The sequence below is a fragment of the Oncorhynchus clarkii genome, chromosome 6, assembly GCF_045791955.1.
Source record: "Oncorhynchus clarkii lewisi isolate Uvic-CL-2024 chromosome 6, UVic_Ocla_1.0, whole genome shotgun sequence".
Classification (NCBI taxonomy): Eukaryota; Metazoa; Chordata; class Actinopteri; order Salmoniformes; family Salmonidae; genus Oncorhynchus; species Oncorhynchus clarkii.
The window spans coordinates 86,556,727-86,575,852 of record NC_092152.1 but is presented as its reverse complement, the minus strand read 5'-3'; the positions used below and the strand labels follow the sequence as shown (position 1 = coordinate 86,575,852).

Below are 19,126 nucleotides of genomic sequence, written 5' to 3'. Positions count from 1 at the left end.
TATCCATAATCGCGGTAGCATCCACGTTTTTAAATATAGAATTGTTTAGAAACATATTCGGTTCCTATTTACAATAAAAGTGACACAATACGTAGTTCACAATTCAGTTTCTTATTGGGGCAAAAAACCTAATCTGAAACACAACCTTAAACAAACTTAAAATGCATCCAACAAGTTTGTAGTCACCAGCTGGATGTATTCAGTGCGTGCTAGGAATATGGGACCAAATACTAACCTTTGGATGACTTTAGTACACTAGAAGGGAATTTGTGAAAATACTTATTGAAGAGAAATAAAACATGTTCAAATGGGGAGACTATATACAGGGCATTCAGAAAGTATTCAGACCCCTTGACCTTTTCCACATTTTATTACGTTACAGCCTTATTCTAAAATAGATTTAAATATATATTTTTCCCCCTGATCAACTACACACAATACCCCATAATGACAAAGCAAAAAAAACAATTTTTTTGCCATTAGATAAAAACTGAAATAACTTATTTACATAAGTATTCAGACCCTTTGCTATGAGACTCGTGATTGAGCTCTGGTGCATCCTGTTTCCATTGATCATCCTTGAGATGTTTCTACAACTTGATTGGAGTTCACCTGGGGTAAATTCAATTGATTGGACATGATTTGGAAAGGCACACACCTGTCTATTTAAGGTCCCACATTTGACAAGACATGTCAGAGCAAAAACCAAGAATTGAGGTCAAAGGAATTGACCGTAGAGCTCCGAGACAGGATTGTGTCGAGGCACAGATCTGGGGAAGGATACCAAAAAACATGTCTCTTTCCTCTCTTCCTTTTAACTATTTAAGAGGCAGAGAGTTCAGTGTAGAACCTGTCACTGCCACACCGCCCAGCTACCTCCACCCAACCACCCAGCTACCTCCACTTAACCACCCAGCTACCTCCACTTAGCCACCCAGCTACCACCACTTAACCACCCAGCTACCACCACTCAACCACCCAGCTACCTCCACTTAACCACCCAGCTACCTCCACTTAACCACCCAGCAACCACCACTTAACCACCCAGCTACCACCACTTAACCACCCAGCTACCACCACTTAACCACCCAGCTACCACCACTTAACCACCCAGCTACCACCACTTAACCACCCAGCTACCACCACTTAACCACCCAGCTACCTCCACTTAACCACCCAGCTACCACCACTTAACCACCCAGCTACCACCACTTAACCACCCAGCTACCACCACTTAACCACCCAGCTACCACCACTTAACCACCCAGCTACCACCACTTAACCACCCAGCTACCTCCACTTAACCACCCAGCTACCACCACTTAACCACCCAGCTACCACCACTTAACCACCCAGCTACCTCCACCCAACCGCCCAGCTACCTCCACCCAACCGCCCAGCCACCTCCACCCAACCGCCCAGCCACCTCCACTTAACCACCCAGCCACCTCCACCCAACCGCCCAGCCACCTCCACCCAACCGCCCAGCCACCTCCACCCAACCGCCCAGCCACCTCCACCCAACCGCCCAGCTACCTCCACCCAACCGCCCAGCTACCTCCACCCAACCGCCCAGCTACCTCCACCCAACCGCCCAGCCACCTCCACCCAACCGCCCAGCCACCTCCACTTAACCGCCCAGCCACCTCCACCCAACCGCCCAGCCACCTCCACCCAACCGCCCAGCCACCTCCACCCAACCGCCCAGCCACCTCCACCCAACCGCCCAGCCACCACCACCCAACCCCCCAGCTACCTCCACCCAACCGCCCAGCTACCTCCACCCAACCGCCCAGCTACCTCCACCCAACCGCCCAGCTACCTCCACCCAACCGCCCAGCTACCTCCACCCAACCGCCCAGCTACCTCCACCCAACCACCCAGCAACCACCACTTAACCACCCAGCTACCACCACTTAACCACCCAGCTACCACCACTTAACCACCCAGCTACCACCACTTAACCACCCAGCTACCACCACTTAACCACCCAGCTACCACCACTTAACCACCCAGCTACCACCACTTAACCACCCAGCTACCACCACTTAACCGCCCAGCTACCTCCACCCAACCGCCCAGCTACCTCCACCCAACCGCCCAGCTACCTCCACCCAACCGCCCAGCCACCTCCACCCAACCGCCCAGCCACCTCCACCCAACCGCCCAGCCACCTCCACCCAACCGCCCAGCCACCTCCACCCAACCGCCCAGCTACCTCCACCCAACCGCCCAGCTACCTCCACCCAACCGCCCAGCTACCTCCACCCAACCGCCCAGCTACCTCCACCCAACCGCCCAGCTACCTCCACCCAACCGCCCAGCTACCTCCACCCAACCGCCCAGCTACCTCCACCCAACCGCCCAGCTACCTCCACCCAAATGCCCAGCTACCTCCACCCAACCGCCCAGCTACCTCCACCCAACCGCCCAGCTACCTCCACCTAAACGCCCAGCTACCTCCACCCAGCCCTCTAGCTACCTCCACCCACCCAACCACCCAGCCCTCTAGCTACCTCCACCCACCCAACCACCCAGCTACCTCCACCCACCCAGCCCTCTAGCTACCGCCGCCCACCAACCCAACCACCCAGCCCTCTAGCTACCTCCACCCAGCTACCTTCACCCAGCCCTTTAGCTACCTCCACCCAGCTACCTCCACCCACCCAACCACCCAGCTACCACCACTTAACCACCCAGCTACCACCACTTAACCACCCAGCTACCACCACTTAACCACCCAGCTACCACCACTTAACCACCCAGCTACCACCACTTAACCGCCCAGCCACCTCCACCCAACCGCCCAGCTACCTCCACCCAACCGCCCAGCTACCTCCACCCAACCGCCCAGCTACCTCCACCCAACCGCCCAGCTACCTCCACCCAACCGCCCAGCTACCTCCACCCAACCGCCCAGCTACCTCCACCCAACCGCCCAGCTACCTCCACCCAACCGCCCAGCTACCTCCACCTAAACGCCCAGCTACCTCCACCCAGCCCTCTAGCTACCTCCACCCACCCAACCACCCAGCCCTCTAGCTACCTCCACCCACCCAACCACCCAGCTACCTCCACCCACCCAGCCCTCTAGCTACCGCCGCCCACCAACCCAACCACCCAGCCCTCTAGCTACCTCCACCCAGCTACCTTCACCCAGCCCTTTAGCTACCTCCACCCAGCTACCTCCACCCACCCAACCACCCAGCTACCTCCACCCAACCACCCAGCTACTTCCACCCAGCTACCTCCACTCACCCACCCAGCTACCTCCACTCACCCACCCAGCTACCTCCACTCACCCACCCAGCTACCTCCACTCACCCACCCAGCTACCTCCACTCACCCACCCAGCTACCTCCACTCACCCACCCAGCTACCTCCACTCACCCACCCAGCTACCTCCACTCACCCACCCAGCTACCTCCACTCACCCACCCAGCTACCTCCACTCACCCACCCAGCTACCTCCTCACCCACCCAGCTACCTCCACTCACCCACCCAGCTACCTCCACCCAACCACCCAGCTACCTCCACCACTTATCATCCTCCAGTCTCTTGTTATTGTCATTAAGTCCTGTCTAGGAATCTCTGCTGAAGTCCTGTCTGTCCGCAGTCTTTAGTCCTGTCTGTCCGCGGTCTTTAGTTCTGTCTGTCCTCTGTCTTTAGTCCTGTCTGTCCTCTGTCTTTAGTCCTGTCTGTCCGCGGTCTTTAGTCCTGTCTGTCCGCGGTCTTTAGTCCTGTCTGTCCGCGGTCTTTAGTCCTGTCTGTCCGCGGTCTTTAGTCCTGTCTGTCCGCGGTCTTTAGTCCTGTCTGTCCGCGGTCTTTAGTCCTGTCGGCCTGTCCGCGGTCTTTAGTCCTGTTGGCCTGTCCGCAGTCTTTAGTCCTGTCTGTAGTCTTTAGTCCTGTCTGTCATCTGTCTTTAGTCCTGTCTGTCATCTGTCTTTAGTCCTGTCTGTCCGCAGTCTTTAGTCCTGTCGGCCGGTCCGCAGTCTTTAGTCCTGTCTGTCCTCTGTCTTTAGTCCTGTCTGTCCTCGGTCTTTAGTCCTGCCGGCCGGTCCGCGGTCTTTAGTCCTGTCGGCCGGTCCGCGGTCTTTAGCTGCACTAAAACTCTATTCCCTCTTGTCCTAAAGTACCTCCTGCTCTCTGTCTTGCTCTCATCTCTCACACTGTCGTCTTCTCCTCTCTGTTCCTCCTTTGGCCTGTCCTCAACCTTTACCTCCCCCTCCTCCCCAACCCCCCCTAGCCTGACGCCTCGGTCTCTAAGGACGCCAAGACACAGAGGAAGGTAGACTGGCTACAATCACCCCTAAACCTCCCCCTATACCCTCACATCCCAGCCCCATCTCTTACCCCCGCCCAGTGGTCTAACTCTGCCTGCCTAGCTTGGTACTGCTGATCTATGTTTAAAGTCTATTTCTGTGCACAACTCCCCTCCCCCAACCTCTAAAAATAGTTTATGATCTAACAAAAACAGGAAGTGCTACTTAATTCCCTCCCCCCTGATGGGGGGCATCAGGATTTTAGAATAGTGCCCGGACACTAAGGAGACCGCTTTCTCCGGACTAATTCTGTTCTCCAAACTCGCCCTTTTTATTTTAATGTTTAAATGTTCTTGGTTACATTGGACCACCCCACACTGGATTGTTACAGTATACTTCCCTTTAGCTACAGTACACTTCCCTTTAGCTACAGTACACTTCCCTTTAGCTACAGTACACTTCCCTTTAGCTACAGTACACTTCCCTTTAGCTACAGTACACTTCCCTTTAGCCACAGTATACTTCCCTTTAGCCACAGTACACTTCCCTTTAGCTACAGTACACTTCCCTTTAGCTACAGTACACTTCCCTTTAGCTACAGTACACTACCCTTTAGCTACAGTACACTTCCCTTTAGCTACAGTACACTTCCCTTTAGCTACAGTACACTTCCCTTTAGCTACAGTACACTTCCCTTTAGCTACAGTACACTTCCCTTTAGCTACAGTACACTTCCCTTTAGCTACAGTACACTTCCCTTTAGCTACAATATACTTCCCTTTAGCCACAGTATACTTCCCTTTAGCTACAGTACACTTCCCTTTAGCTACAGTACACTTCCCTTTAGCTACAGTACACTACCCTTTAGCTACAATATACTTCCCTTTAGCCACAGTATACTTCCCTTTAGCTACAGTACACTTCCCTTTAGCTACAGTATACTTCCCTTTAGCTACAGTACACTTCCCTTTAGCTACAATATACTTCCCTTTAGCCACAGTATACTTCCCTTTAGCCACAGTACACTTCCCTTTAGCTACAGTACACTTCCCTTTAGCTACAGTACACTACCCTTTAGCTACAGTACACTTCCCTTTAGCTACAGTACACTTCCCTTTAGCTACAGTACACTTCCCTTTAGCTACAGTATACTTCCCTTTAGCTACAGTACACTTCCCTTTAGCTACAGTATACTTCCCTTTAGCTACAGTACACTTCCCTTTAGCTACAGTACACTTCCCTTTAGCTACAGTATACTTCCCTTTAGCTACAGTACACTTCCCTTTAGCTACAGTACACTTCCCTTTAGCTACAGTACACTTCCCTTTAGCTACAGTACACTTCCCTTTAGCCACTAACTCTCTCCCCTTTCCACATGTGTCTAAGCACATTGTAGAGCCATTAACATGACAACAGTTTCCCCTTCTTCCCCCTCTCAGATCCCCTTGTTTCTAGTCTGTGTATTCTGTCTGGAATGTAGTCATGGTGCTTTTATGGGGCTTGGCTGTACTGCTACTGTCCCTGTCCCCTGTCTCTGCTGGTGCATGGCTGCTACTGGCTGACTGTACTGCTCTGTGTCCCCTGTCTCTGCTGCTACTGGCTGGCTGTACTGCTCTGTGTCCCTGGCCCCCGTCTCTGCTGGTGCATGGCTGCTACTGGTTGGCTGCAGTGCTCTGTGTCCCTGTCCCCTGTCTCTGCTGGTGCATGGCTGCTACTGGTTGGCTGTACTGATGTGTCCCCTGTCTATGCTGGTGCATGGCTGCTACTGGCTGGCTGTACTGATGTGTCCCCTGTCTCTGCTGGTGCATGGCTGCTACTGGTTGGCTGCAGTGCTCTGTCTCCCTGTCCCCTGTCTCTGCTGGTGCATGGCTGCTACTGGTTGGCTGCAGTGCTCTGTTTCCCTGTTCCCTGTCTCTGCTGGTGCATGGCTGCTACTGGTTGGCTGTAGTGCTCTGTGTCCCTGTCCCCTGTCTCTGCTGGTGCATGGCTGCTACTGGCTGACTGTACTGCTCTGTGTCCCTGTCTCTGCTGGTGCATGGCTGCTACTGGCTGCCTGTACTGATGTGTCCCCTGTCTCTGCTGGTGCATGGCTGCTACTGGCTGGCTGTACTGCTCTGTGTCCATGTCCCCCGTCTCTGCTGGTGCATGGCTGCTACTGGCTGGCTGTACTGCTCTGTGTCCCTGTCCCCCGTCTCTGCTGGTGCATGGCTGCTACTGGCTGACTGTACTGCTCTGTGTCCCCTGTCTCTGCTGCTACTGGCTGGCTGTACTGCTATGTGTCCCTGTCCCCTGTCTCTGCTGGTGCATGGCTGCTACTGGCTGACTGTACTGCTCTGTGTCCCCTGTCTCTGCTGCCACTGGCTGGCTGTACTGCTCTGTGTCCCTCTGCCATGTCCCCTGTCTCTGCTGGTGCATGGCTGCTACTGGCTGACTACTGCTCTGTGTCCCTGTCTCTGCTGGTGCATGGCTGCTACTGGCTGCCTGTACTGATGTGTCCCCTGTCTCTGCTGGTGCATGGCTGCTACTGGCTGGCTGCAGTGCTCTGTGTCCATGTCCCCCGTCTCTGCTGGTGCATGGCTGCTACTGGTTGGCTGTACTGCTCTGTGTCCCCTGTCTCTGCTGGTGCATGGCTGCAACATGGCTGCTACTGGCTGACTGTACTGCTCTGTGTCCCCTGTCTCTGCTGGTGCATGGCTGCTACTGGTTGGCTGCAGTTGGTTGGTGTCTGGTTCTTGGTGCTGGTGTTTGTGGGTAGATGGGCACCTCAACCCCCCATAACCCCTAACATGAACCTATATGGTACTAAGCCTCTGACTGGGCCTTTTCAGTTCCATCCTTCTCCAGGGTCATTTGTATTGATCTGAAAGAAGCTACACACCTAGCCAGCCCTCTTCAACTTCTCCAGTCCTCTTACACCGACCCAGCCCTCTCAGATCTGTACAAATTCCTAAAGGGTAGAGGTTAGGGAATGTTTTTTGGTTGTTGTTTTTTTGCAAGTATGAGGTGTTTGACTCTGTCTGTCCCGCAGGCGGAGGAGCGTCATGGCAACGTGGAGGAGAGGGTGAGGCAGATGGAGGCTCAGCTGGAGGAGAAGAACCAGGAACTGCTCAGGGTGAGACAAGATAGGGTCAAAGGTCGTCTGTCTGGCAGGCAGTCAGTCAGTCTGTGTTGTTGGGCAGAAATTGTTTACCGATGTGGTCATTGGACTGTCTTCATTTAGCATTGCACTTTCATTGTAGACAATATATTCATTCTCATTCAAATAAGTCAGTGAAGATTTTACCTCATATAACTGAAAGATCCATTAATTAACAGAACATGGAAAGAAAACAATTAAAATGTGTGTTGTGAAATGTTTCCTGTCATAAAGGAAGCGGTAGTTTTTCCTTCTCTGCCTGGGAGCTCTTCTGATTAGCGTGTGTGTTTGTGTTGTGAAGGCGCGCCAGAGGGAGAAGATGAACGAGGAGCACAACAGGCGTCTGTCGGAGACGGTGGACAAGCTGCTGTCAGAGTCCAACGAGAGGCTACAGCTTCACCTCAAGGAGAGGATGTCTGCCCTAGAGGACAAGGTGGGTGGGTTAGGTTACAGCTGATGTCTGCCCTAGAGGACAAGGTGGGTGGGATAGGTTACAGCTGATGTCTGCCCTAGAGGACAAGGTGGGTGGGTTAGGTTAAAGCTCCCCCTCAAGGAGAGGATGTCTGCCCTAGAGGACAAGGTGGGTGGGTTAGGTTACAGCTGATGTCTGCCCTAGAGGACAAGGTGGGTGGGTGGGTTAGGTTACAGCTTCACCTCAAGGAGAGGATGTCTGCCCTAGAGGACAAGGTGGGGGGGTTAGGTTACAGCTGATGTCTGCCCTAGAGGACAAGGTGGGTGGGTTAGGTTACAGCTGATGTCTGCCGTAGAGGACAAGGTGGGTGGGTTAGGTTACAGCTGATGTCTGCCCTAGAGGACAAGGTGGGTGGGTTAGGTTACAGCTTCACCTCAAGGAGAGGATGTCTTCCCTAGAGGACAAGGTGGGTGGGTTAGGTTACAGCTGATGTCTGCCCTAGAGGACAAGGTGGGTGGGTTAGGTTACAGCTTCATCTCAAGGAGAGGATGTCTGCCCTAGAGGACAAGGTGGCTGGGTTAGGTTACAGCTTCCCTTCAAGGAGAGGATGTCTGCCCTAGAGGACAAGGTGGGTGGGTTAGGTTACAGCTGATGTCTGCCCTAGAGGACAAGGTGGGTGGGTGGGTTAGGTTACAGCTTCACCTCAAGGAGAGGATGTCTGCCCTAGAGGACAAGGTGGGTGGGACATGCTAAATGGCATGTCATTATATCCGTACCTCTGTACCTCTGGGACAATGCTGTGGTCATTATCTATAGCTGAACTAATCTGGGACAATGCTGTGGTCATTATCTATAGCTGAACCAATCTGGGACAATGCTGTGGTCATTATCTATAGCTGAACCAATCTGGGACAATGCTGTGGTCATTATCTATAGCTGAACCAATCTGGGACAATGCTGTGGTCATTATCTATAGCTGAACCAAGCTGGGACAATGCTTGTGGTCATTATCTATAGCTGAACCAAACTGAGACAATGCTGTGGTCATTATCTATAGCTGAACCAATCTGGGACAATGCTGTGGTCATTATCTATAGCTGAACCAATCTGGGACAATGCTGTGGTCATTATCTATAGCTGAACCAATCTGGGACAATGCTTGTGGTCATTATCTATAGCTGAACCAAGCTGAGACACTGCTGTGGTCATTATCTATAGCTGAACCAATCTGGGACAATGCTTTGGTCATTATCTATAGCTGAACCAAGCTGAGACAATGCTGTGGTCATTATCTATAGCTGAGACAATTCTGTGGTCATTATCTATAGCTGAACCAAGCTGAGACAATGCTGGGGTCATTATCTATAGCTGAACCAATCTGGGACAATGCTGGGGTCATTATCTATAGCTGAACCAATCTGGGACAATGCTGGGGTCATTATCTATAGCTGAACCAATCTGGGACAATGCTGGGGTCATTATCTATAGCTGAACCAAGCTGAGACAATGCTGTGGTCATTATCTATAGCTGAGACAATGCTGTGGTCATTATCTATAGCTGAGACAATGCTGTGGTCATTATCTATAGCTGAACCAAGCTGGGACAATGTTGTGGTCATTATCTATAGCTGAGACAATGCTGTGGTCATTATCTATAGCTGAACCAAGCTGGGACAATGCTGTGGTCATTATCTATAGCTGAACCAAGCTGGGACAATGCTGTGGTCATTATCTATAGCTGAACCAAGCTGGGACAATGCTGTGGTCATTATCTATAGCTGAACCAAGCTGGGACAATGCTGTGGTCATTATCTATAGCTGAGACAATGCTGTGGTCATTATCTATAGCTGAACCAAGCTGGGACAATGCTGTGGTCATTATCTATAGCTGAACCAAGCTGGGACAATGCTGTGGTCATTATCTATAGCTGAACCAAGCTGGGACAATGCTGTGGTCATTATCTATAGCTGAGACAATGCTGTGGTCATTATCTATAGCTGAGACAATGCTGTGGTCATTATCTATAGCTGAACCAAGCTGGGACAATGCTGTGGTCATTATCTATAGCTGAACCAAGCTGGGACAATGCTGTGGTCATTATCTATAGCTGAACCAAGCTGGGACAATGCTGTGGTCATTATCTATAGCTGAGACAATGCTGTGGTCATTATCTATAGCTGAACCAAGCTGGGACAATGCTGTGGTCATTATCTATAGCTGAACCAAGCTGGGACAATGCTGTGGTCATTATCTATAGCTGAGACAATGCTGTGGTCATTATCTATAGCTGAGACAATGCTGTGGTCATTATCTATAGCTGAACCAAGCTGGGACAATGCTGTGGTCATTATCTATAGCTGAACCAAGCTGGGACAATGCTGTGGTCATTATCTATAGCTGAGACAATGCTGTGGTCATTATCTATAGCTGAGACAATGCTGTGGTCATTATCTATAGCTGAACCAAGCTGGGACAATGCTGTGGTCATTATCTATAGCTGAACCAAGCTGGGACAATGCTGTGGTCATTATCTATAGCTGAACCAAGCTGGGACAATGCTGTGGTCATTATCTATAGCTGAGACAATGCTGTGGTCATTATCTATAGCTGAACCAAGCTGGGACAATGCTGTGGTCATTATCTATAGCTGAACCAATCTGGGACAATGCTGTGCTGATTCTCCATGTGCTGTGTGTCCTCCACCAGAACGGCCTGATCAGAGATCTGGAGCACAGTAAGAAGCTGGTTGAGGAAACGCACCATGAGAAGGTAAGGACTGTTGACTCTGGCTGCTGTCTCCTCTGAACAACTGGAGAGTTGTCATCACTGTGTTTGGATTCTCATTGCCAATGACACTCCTCATGTCTGTCTTTCTCCCCTCTCTCTCCCTCTCTTCCTACCCCCTCTTCTCCCCCCTCCCTCTCTACCTCCTTCCCTCTCTTCCTACTCCCTCCTCTCTCCTCCCTCCCTATCCCCCTCCTTCCCCCTTTTCCTCCCCCTTCTCCCCCTCCCTCTCCCTCTCCCCCTCCTTCCCCCGCTTCCTCCCCCCTCCTCTCTCCCTCCCCCTCCCTCTCTTCCTATCTCCTCCTCCCCACCTCTCCCCCTCCTTCCCTCTCTTTCTCCCTCGCTTCCTCTCTCCCTCCTTCAGGAGCAGCTATTGATCCAGATTGAGACGATGCGGGCGGAGAACGAGCAAGGCAGGAACAGGAGCAACTCACTGCTGCACCATGGGTAAAATAATCAGCTTTCTCATTGGCTACCCTGGACTCTGGCCCACACACGATTGGCCAGTGCTCTGGCCTCTCTGTCCACCTTTTTTCTTTGTGATTTATATTTTGTGTTGCATGTCTGTCCTTGTGTGTGTGTGTGATGTCTGTGTGTGTGTGATGTATGTGTGTGTGTGATGTATGTGTGTGTGTGATGTATGTGCACTCTCAGACGGTCTCACCAAGGCAGCACCCCAGACTTCCGGTACCCGGTGTCGGCCTCCTCCATGATGGACAGCCACTCGGACCACTACGGCAGCGCGCTGGTGCTGAGGCGGCCCCAGAAGGGGCGTCTCGCCGCGCTACGGGACGAACCCTCCAAGGTGAACCCCCGCAGCCGTGTGTGTCCTAGTGAGGGACAGTTTAAATGGAATATTGACAGCTGGTGTCTGTCTGTCTGGTGGATCTAGATACTGATGTTCTAGATCATTCAGCTCAGATATCTATTGTCTGTGTTGAAGTCATCTCCGGCCCACAAACTGTTGTCTGTCTCCTCTCATTTGTTCTGTATCTGATGGTGTTCTCTCTCTCTCTCCTTCCCTCTCATTTGTTCTGTATCTGATGGTGTTCTCTCTCTCTCTCCTTCCCTCTCATTTGTTCTGTATCTGATGGTGTTCTCTCTCTCTCTCTCTCTCCTTCCCTCTCATTTGTTCTGTATCTGATGGTGTTCTCTCTCTCTCTCTCCTTCCCTCTCATTTGTTCTGTATCTGATGGTGTTCTCTCTCTCTCTCTCTCCTTCCCTCTCATTTGTTCTGTATCTGATGGTGTTCTCTCTCTCTCTCTGCTTCCTCTCATTTGTTCTGTATCTGATGGTGTTCTCTCTCTCTCTCTCTCTGCTTCCTCTCTGGACATCAGAGACATGTAAGTCAGAGTGAAGACAACCATAATGATGAGAGGTTGATTTGATAGTGTTGGTCTGTAGTCATTGCTGTGGAGTGTGTTTTACAGAGCATGGCTGAAAGATATTCTGGAGACTCTGATACGGTTAGGCTAACTTTCTCTGTAACTTTTACTTCCTCTCACTCCATCCCTTCTCCCTCCCTCCCCCTTCTCTCCTCAGGTCCAGACTCTGAATGAACAGGAGTGGGAGCGCGTGCAGCAGGCTAATGTTCTGGCCAACGTTGCTCAGGCGTTTGAGTCTGACCTGGAGACGTCAGACCTGGAGGACGATGAGCGCGAGACCATCTTCAGCTCCGTGGACCTGCTGTCCCCTGCCGGCCAGGCCGACGCTCAGACCCTGGCCCTCATGCTGCAGGAGCAGCTGGACGCCATCAACAACGAGATCAGGTACACACACGCACCCCTACTATCAGCATGTTGGATGTATTTCAACATCATTCTGGAGATTCATTCTAGTATTTGTTGAGCAGCATTTTCCCTTTCTTATTTTAGAGAAAACAAGGTGATGCTAGCACTAACATCTCGCTCTCCCTCTCCTCGCTCTCCCTCTCCTCGTCTCTCCTCTCCCTTCTCTCTCCCCCTCGTCTCTCCTCTCCCTTCTCTCTCCTCCCCCCCACCCCCCTCCAGGATGATTCAGGAGGAGAAGGAGAACACAGCCATGCTGGCAGAGGAGATGGAGAGCCGTGTGGGCAGCGGGGACAGCCTGGGGGCCAGCCGCTTCCGCTCCATGAGCTCCATCCCCCCCTCCTCCATGGGGGGCTCGTCGCCCCCCGGCTCAGGCTCCTCCACCCCGCGACGCATCCCCAACCGCAGCCCCAACCGAGAGGTGGACCGCATGGGAGTCATGACCCTGGTGAGAGAGAGACCTATGCCCTTGTGGAGATCTGAGAGGATTTGATTGGTGAAAGTTCCAACTAGCCTATCAGAGAACAAGTGGAGCTCTCATCATATTACCTACGCTTGTTATATCCTCTGTTCTCCACAAGGGCGTAGGGTTTAGGGTGCAGGGCGTAGGGTTTAGAGGGGAGTTGAGATTGGGCCCTACACTCCATCCATCATCAGTCTCCTTTTACTCATTCAGCTTCAGTCCATCCATGTTGATCAACCAGCTCCTCTTTCTTCCTCTCTGAAACAAGCAGCCTTTCAATCATCCTCCCCTAGAATGACCTCGCCCTCCCCTAGGATGACCTCGCCCTCCCCTAGGATGACCTCGCCCTCCCCTAGGATGACCTCGCCCTCCCCTAGGATGACCTCGCCCTCCCCTAGGATGACCTCGCCCTCCCCTAGGATGACCTCGCCCTCCCCTAGGATGACCTCGCCCTCCCCTAGGATGACCTCGCCCTCCCCTAGGATGACCTCGCCTTCCCCTAGGATGACCTCGCCCTCCCCTAGGAGGACCTCGCCCTCCCCTAGGAGGACCTCGCCCTCCTTTAGGAGGACCTCGCCCTCCTTTAGAATGACCTCGCCCTCCTTTAGAATGACCTCGCCCTCCTTTAGGATGACCTCGCCCTCCTTTAGGATGACCTCGCCCTCCCCTAGGATGACCTCGCCCTCCCCTAGGATGACCTCGCCCTCCCCTAGAATGACCTCGCCCTCCTCTAGAATGACCTCGCCCTCCCCTAGAATGACCTCGCCCTCCCCTAGAATGACCTCGCCCTCCCCTAGAATGACCTTGCCCTCCCCTAGAATGACCTTTGTCTAGAATGACCTCGCCCTCCTCTAGAATGACCTTTGTCTAGAATGACCTCGCCCTCCCCTAGAATGACCTCGCCCTCCTCTAGAATAACCTTTGTCTAGATTGACCTCGTCCTCCTTCTCTTGTCTATCTCATCTCTGCTCTCTCTCTCTCTCTCTCTCTCTCGCCACTCCTTGAGCTTCTCTAACTGTCATATGTCATTATTGGATCATAATACCACCCCCTGTTCATACTAGTCCCAGGAGATCTGTGTTGTCACATCTGTGTCTGTTAGAATCGAATGTTTTCATCTGTTCAGTGTTTCTGACACGTTCATGGAACTAGCTACTCGTTTGGCGTTTTGTATTTGGTAGGTGCCGTGTGTGTAATCTGTACCTGTGTTCCCCCAGCACTACCTCTATAACCCCTATGTGATCCAGAGGTCCCTGTCCCACCAGCAGACAGTAGCTTACCTGCCCTACCCTGCTGCTAGCATTAGCTTACCTGCCCCCCCTGCCTGTAGCTATGCTCCATGCTACTTCCAGGTATCACCCCCCTACCGTCGTCCTCTCTTACCCAGGCAGGGTTCAGTCAGCCTGGGGTCGCACTCACACACACCGCCCCCTGTCCCACGGTCCATCTGTGGGGCCACACAGTAATCACTAGCTGTTCACTAGCCTCGCATGGGAGGGTTTTGAAGTTGTCCTAGAATGCTGGGCCCCCATTGGACTTCAGAAAAAGATCAGGCAGGTAGCTTAACCAATGAAGATGCGGAGCAAATGGAAAAACTCTGTTTGGCTGTTAGCTCATCACACGCCAGACAGAATGGCTGTTAGCTCATCACTCGCCAGACAGAATGGCTGTTGGCTCATCACTCGCCAGACAGAATGGCTGTTGGCTCATCACACGCCAGACAGAATGGCTGTTGATTTTGATATCAGTTAAAGTAGAGCCTTGTTGTGCTCAATTCAGACTTCATTTCAGACACGACAGAGTTACATGAAGTCTTTTCCCCTCAGCTTGATTAAGTTCTGCGTTTGAGTTCTGTCCTCCCCCCCCCTTTCCTGGTTCTCTTATCTCTTCCTGTGTTCGGAGCAGGACGAGGAGAACCTTCCGTGGAAATATGTGCTGATACTCCATTTGTTTATTTACTCTAGAGATGCCAAGCTGGAGAAAAGGCTTGCAGGGGCACATCAACCCTGGCTGCCTCAATCCCCTGTCACATGACACGAATCCCATATCCCTGGCTGCCTCACTCCCCTGTCACATGACACGAGTCCCATATCCCTGGCTGCTTCACTCCCCTGTCACATGACACGAGTCCCATATCCCTTTCTGCCTCAATCCCCTGTCACATGACACGAGTCAAATATTATTACCACAGTCCTAGGTTGTGTTCAGTAGGGCACACCGTGGCAAAACATTTCAAAATTGGACACGTTGATGCTGGTTTTCTTCATGTTGTGCCCCCTGAACACTACCCAGGCCCGTTCCTTTAGGTAAACAGTCCCGATCCTTTAGGTAAACAGTCCCGTTCCTTTAGGTAAACAGTCCCGATCCTTTAGGTAAACAGGCCCGTTCCTTTAGGTAAACAGTCCCGTTCCTTTAGGTAAACAGTCCCGATCCTTTAGGTAAACAGTCCCGATCCTTTAGGTAAACAGTCCCGATCCTTTAGGTAAACAGTCCCGTTCCTTTAGGTAAACAGTCCCGTTCCTTTAGGTAAACAGTCCCGTTCCTTTAGGTAAACAGTCCCGTTCCTTTAGGTAAACAGTCCTGATCCTTTAGGTAAACAGTCCCGTTCCTTTAGGTAAACAGTCTGTTGTGTGTTTCATTTTCTTTATCAACTTAAACCAATTAATACTCAAATGTTTGTTTTTTAAGAACACCCATGTGTGAGGGCACGGTCGCTGTGTGAGGGCACGGTCTCTGTGTGAGTGCGACCCCATAAAGTAGTAGCTCAGCCATTAGCTACGAGCAGACTGAATCCCTCCCCCTCCCGGAGAGTGTTTTGCAGTGGTTTCACTCTGCTCCCTCCTCTGATCTTTGACCTCAGTGTGATTTCCCCAGATTTCAGACTGTGTAGAGTAATGTAGACAGTAGAGTGATGTAGTAATGTAGGGTGGTGGTAGGGGGGAGACAGACAGTAGAGTGATGTAGTAATGCAGGGTGGTGGTAGGAGGAGACAGTAGAGTGATGTAGTAATGTAGGGTGGTTGTAGGGGGAGACAGTAGAGTGATGTAGTAATGTAGGGTGGTGGTAGGGGGGTGACAGTAGAGTGATGTAGTAATATAGGGGGGGGGGGGCAGTAGAGTGATGTAGTAATGCAGGGTGGTGGTAGGGGGGAGACAGTAGAGTGATGTAGTAATGTAGGGAGGGGGGTGACAGTAGAGTGATGTAGTAATGTAGGGTGGTGGTAGGGGGGAGACAGTAGAGTGATGTAGTAATGTAGGGTGGTGGTAGGGAGGAGACAGTAGAGTGATGTAGTAATGCAGTGGGAGACAGTAGAGTGATGTAGTAATGCAGGGTGGTGGTAGGGAGGAGACAGTAGAGTGATGTAGTAATGCAGGGTGGTGGTAGGGAGGAGACAGTAGAGTGATGTAGTAATGCAGGGTGGTGGTAGGGGGGAGACAGTAGAGTGATGTAGTAATGTAGGGTGGTGGTAGGAGGAGACAGTAGAGTGATGTAGTAATGCAGGGTGGTGGTAGGGGGGAGACAGTAGAGTGATGTAGTAATGTAGGGAGGGGGGTGACAGTAGAGTGATGTAGTAATGTAGGGTGGTGGTAGGGGGGAGACAGTAGAGTGATGTAGTAATGTAGGGTGGTGGTAGGGAGGAGACAGTAGAGTGATGTAGTAATGCAGTGGGAGACAGTAGAGTGATGTAGTAATGCAGGGTGGTGGTAGGGAGGAGACAGTAGAGTGATGTAGTAATGCAGGGTGGTGGTAGGGGGGAGACAGTAGAGTGATGTAGTAATGTAGGGTAGTGGTAGGAGGAGACAGTAGAGTGATGTAGTAATGCAGGGTGGTGGTAGGGGGGAGACAGTAGAGTGATGTAGTAATGCAGGGTGGTGGTAGGGAGGAGACAGTAGAGTGATGTAGTAATGTAGGGTGGTGGTAGGGGGGAGACAGTAGAGTGATGTAGTAATGCAGGGTGGTGGTAGGGGAGGAGCAGTAGAGTGATGTAGTAATGTAGGGTGGTGGTAGGGAGGAGACGGTAGATTGATGTAGTAATGCAGGGTGGTGGGGGAGACAGACAGTAGATTGATGTAGTAATGCAGGGTGGTGGTAGGGGAGGAGACAGTAGAGTGATGTAGTAATGTAGGGTGGTGGTAGGGGGGAGACAGTAGAGTGATGTAGTAATGCAGGGTGGTGGTAGGGGGGAGACAGTAGAGTGATGTAGTAATGTAGGGTGGTGGTAGGGAGGAGACGGTAGATTGATGTAGTAATGCAGGGTGGTGGTAGGGGGGGAGACAGTAGAGTGATGTAGTAATGTAGGGTGGTGGTAGGAGGAGACAGTAGAGTGATGTAGTAATGTAGGGTGGTGGGGGAGACAGTAGAGTGATGTAGTAATGCAGGGTGGTGGTAGGGAGGAGACGGTAGATTGATGTAGTAATGCAGGGTGGTGGGGGAGACAGACAGTAGAGGCCTGTGTGTGTAACATGGTCGACCTGATTTCCACAGTTTTGTCCTCAACTGCATGTTGGACTTTACTTTTTCACTGGTCTGTGTGTCTGTCTCTGTGTGTGTGTCTGTCTCTGTGTGTGTGTCTGTCTCTGTGTGTGTGTCTGTCTCTGTGTGTGTGTCTGTCTCTGTGTGTGTGTCTGTCTCTGTGTGTGTGTGTCTCTGTGTGTGTGTGTGTCTCTTTGGAAGACACTCCCCCTCCACACACACCTTGTGTAGTGTGTGTGCCTGTGCTGGTCTTTCTGTTCTGCTGGTAGTGTGTGTATCCTGTGCTGGGCTTTCTGTTCTGCTGGTAGTGTGTGTATCTAATGTCCTCTCTTCTCTCCTCCTCCGCTGCCATGCTTCAGCCTAGTGACCTGCGCAAGCACCGCAGGAAGGTAATCTAGAGACCTCGCTAGTTACTGCTCTCTCTCTCTCTGACCTCTACCCTGCCTGCCTGCACCTTCCCAACCATAACCTGTAGTCTAGTCTCTACACCCCCCCCTAAAACGTGACTTCCCAACCCCACACTCCCTAACTTCCTCAAACCTTGACCCCCCCGTCACACGTGTCTCACCTCTGCACTTCCCAAACCCTGAGTGTCTTGAACATCCTGAAATGAACATGTCACAAAGAGAGGGGAGACCGTTATTTTCTTCTAGGTTGAAGAACTAGTCTGTCTTCTCCTCTTGTCCTCCTCATCCACTCAATACAGAGAGGGAAGAGACGCTTTTTAAAAGCTCTCCTCCTCATCCACTCAATACAGAGAGGGAAGAGACGCTTTTTAAAAGCTCTCCTCCTCATCCACTCAATACAGAGAGGGAGGAGTCGCTTTTTAAAAGCTGTCCTCCTCATCCACTCAATACAGAGAGGGAAGAGACGCTTTTTAAAAGCTGTCCTCCTCATCCACTCAATACAGAGAGGGAGGAGACGCTTTTTAAAAGCTCTCCTCCTCATCCACTCAATACAGAGAGGGAGGAGACGCTTTTTAAAAGCTCTCCTCCTCATCCACTCAATACAGAGAGGAAGGAGACGCTTTTTAAAAGCTCTCCTCCTCATCCACTCAATACAGAGAGGGAGGAGACGCTTTTTAAAAGCTCTCCTCCTCATCCACTCAATACAGAGAGGGAGGAGACGCTTTTTAAAAGCTCTCCTCCCCATCCACTCAATACAGAGAGGCAGGAGTCGCTTTTTAAAAGCTCTCCTCCTCATCCACTCAATACAGAGAGGGAGGAGACGCTTTTTAAAAGCTCTCCTCCTCATCCACTCAATACAGAGAGGAAGGAGACGCTTTTTAAAAGCTCTCCTCCTCATCCACTCAATACAGAGAGGGAGGAGACGCTTTTTAAAAGCTCTCCTCCTCATCCACTCAATACAGAGAGGGAGGAGACGCTTTTTAAAAGCTCTCCTCCCCATCCACTCAATACAGAGAGGCAGGAGTCGCTTTTTAAAAGCTCTCCTCCTCATCCACTCAATACAGAGAGGGAGGAGACGCTTTTTAAAAGCTCTCCTCCCCATCCACTCAATACAGAGAGGCAGGAGTCGCTTTTTAAAAGCTCTCCTCCTCATCCACTCAATACAGAGAGGGAGGAGTCGCTTTTTAAAAGCTCTCCTCCTCTACCCCCTTTTCCCGTTTAGAAGACAGTGACTGACTGAGTTGTCCCCATGTTATGTCTAGTCTGCCCAGGACGACAAGACCACAATCCAGTGTGAGACGTCTCCTCCCACCACCCCGCGCTCCATGCGCCTGCACAAGGGGGCCAGCCACACTGCCAGCCATGAGGACATCAGGGACATCCGCAGGTAGGAAGCCCCT

The 19,126-nt window shown here is 51.6% G+C and overlaps 1 protein-coding gene across 4 annotated transcripts in view; it reads left to right on the top strand.

Annotated features, from left to right (window-relative positions):
• LOC139411753 (liprin-alpha-1-like) overlaps positions 1–19,126 on the top strand; it is an 88,075-nt gene that overhangs the window by 54,219 nt on the left and 14,730 nt on the right. For 2 of the 4 annotated variants that reach the window (XM_071158456.1, XM_071158454.1), the window contains exons 10-19: positions 4,248–4,289; positions 7,292–7,375; positions 7,701–7,832; positions 10,519–10,581; positions 10,961–11,043; positions 11,251–11,401; positions 12,139–12,365; positions 12,606–12,831; positions 17,679–17,708; positions 18,989–19,113. In XM_071158456.1, coding sequence (XP_071014557.1) covers positions 4,248–4,289; positions 7,292–7,375; positions 7,701–7,832; positions 10,519–10,581; positions 10,961–11,043; positions 11,251–11,401; positions 12,139–12,365; positions 12,606–12,831; positions 17,679–17,708; positions 18,989–19,113 — 1,163 coding nt within the window. The remainder of the gene's footprint in view (positions 1–4,247; positions 4,290–7,291; positions 7,376–7,700; positions 7,833–10,518; positions 10,582–10,960; positions 11,044–11,250; positions 11,402–12,138; positions 12,366–12,605; positions 12,832–17,678; positions 17,709–18,988; positions 19,114–19,126) is intronic. The other 2 variants (XM_071158458.1, XM_071158457.1) reach the window with 1 other exon arrangement.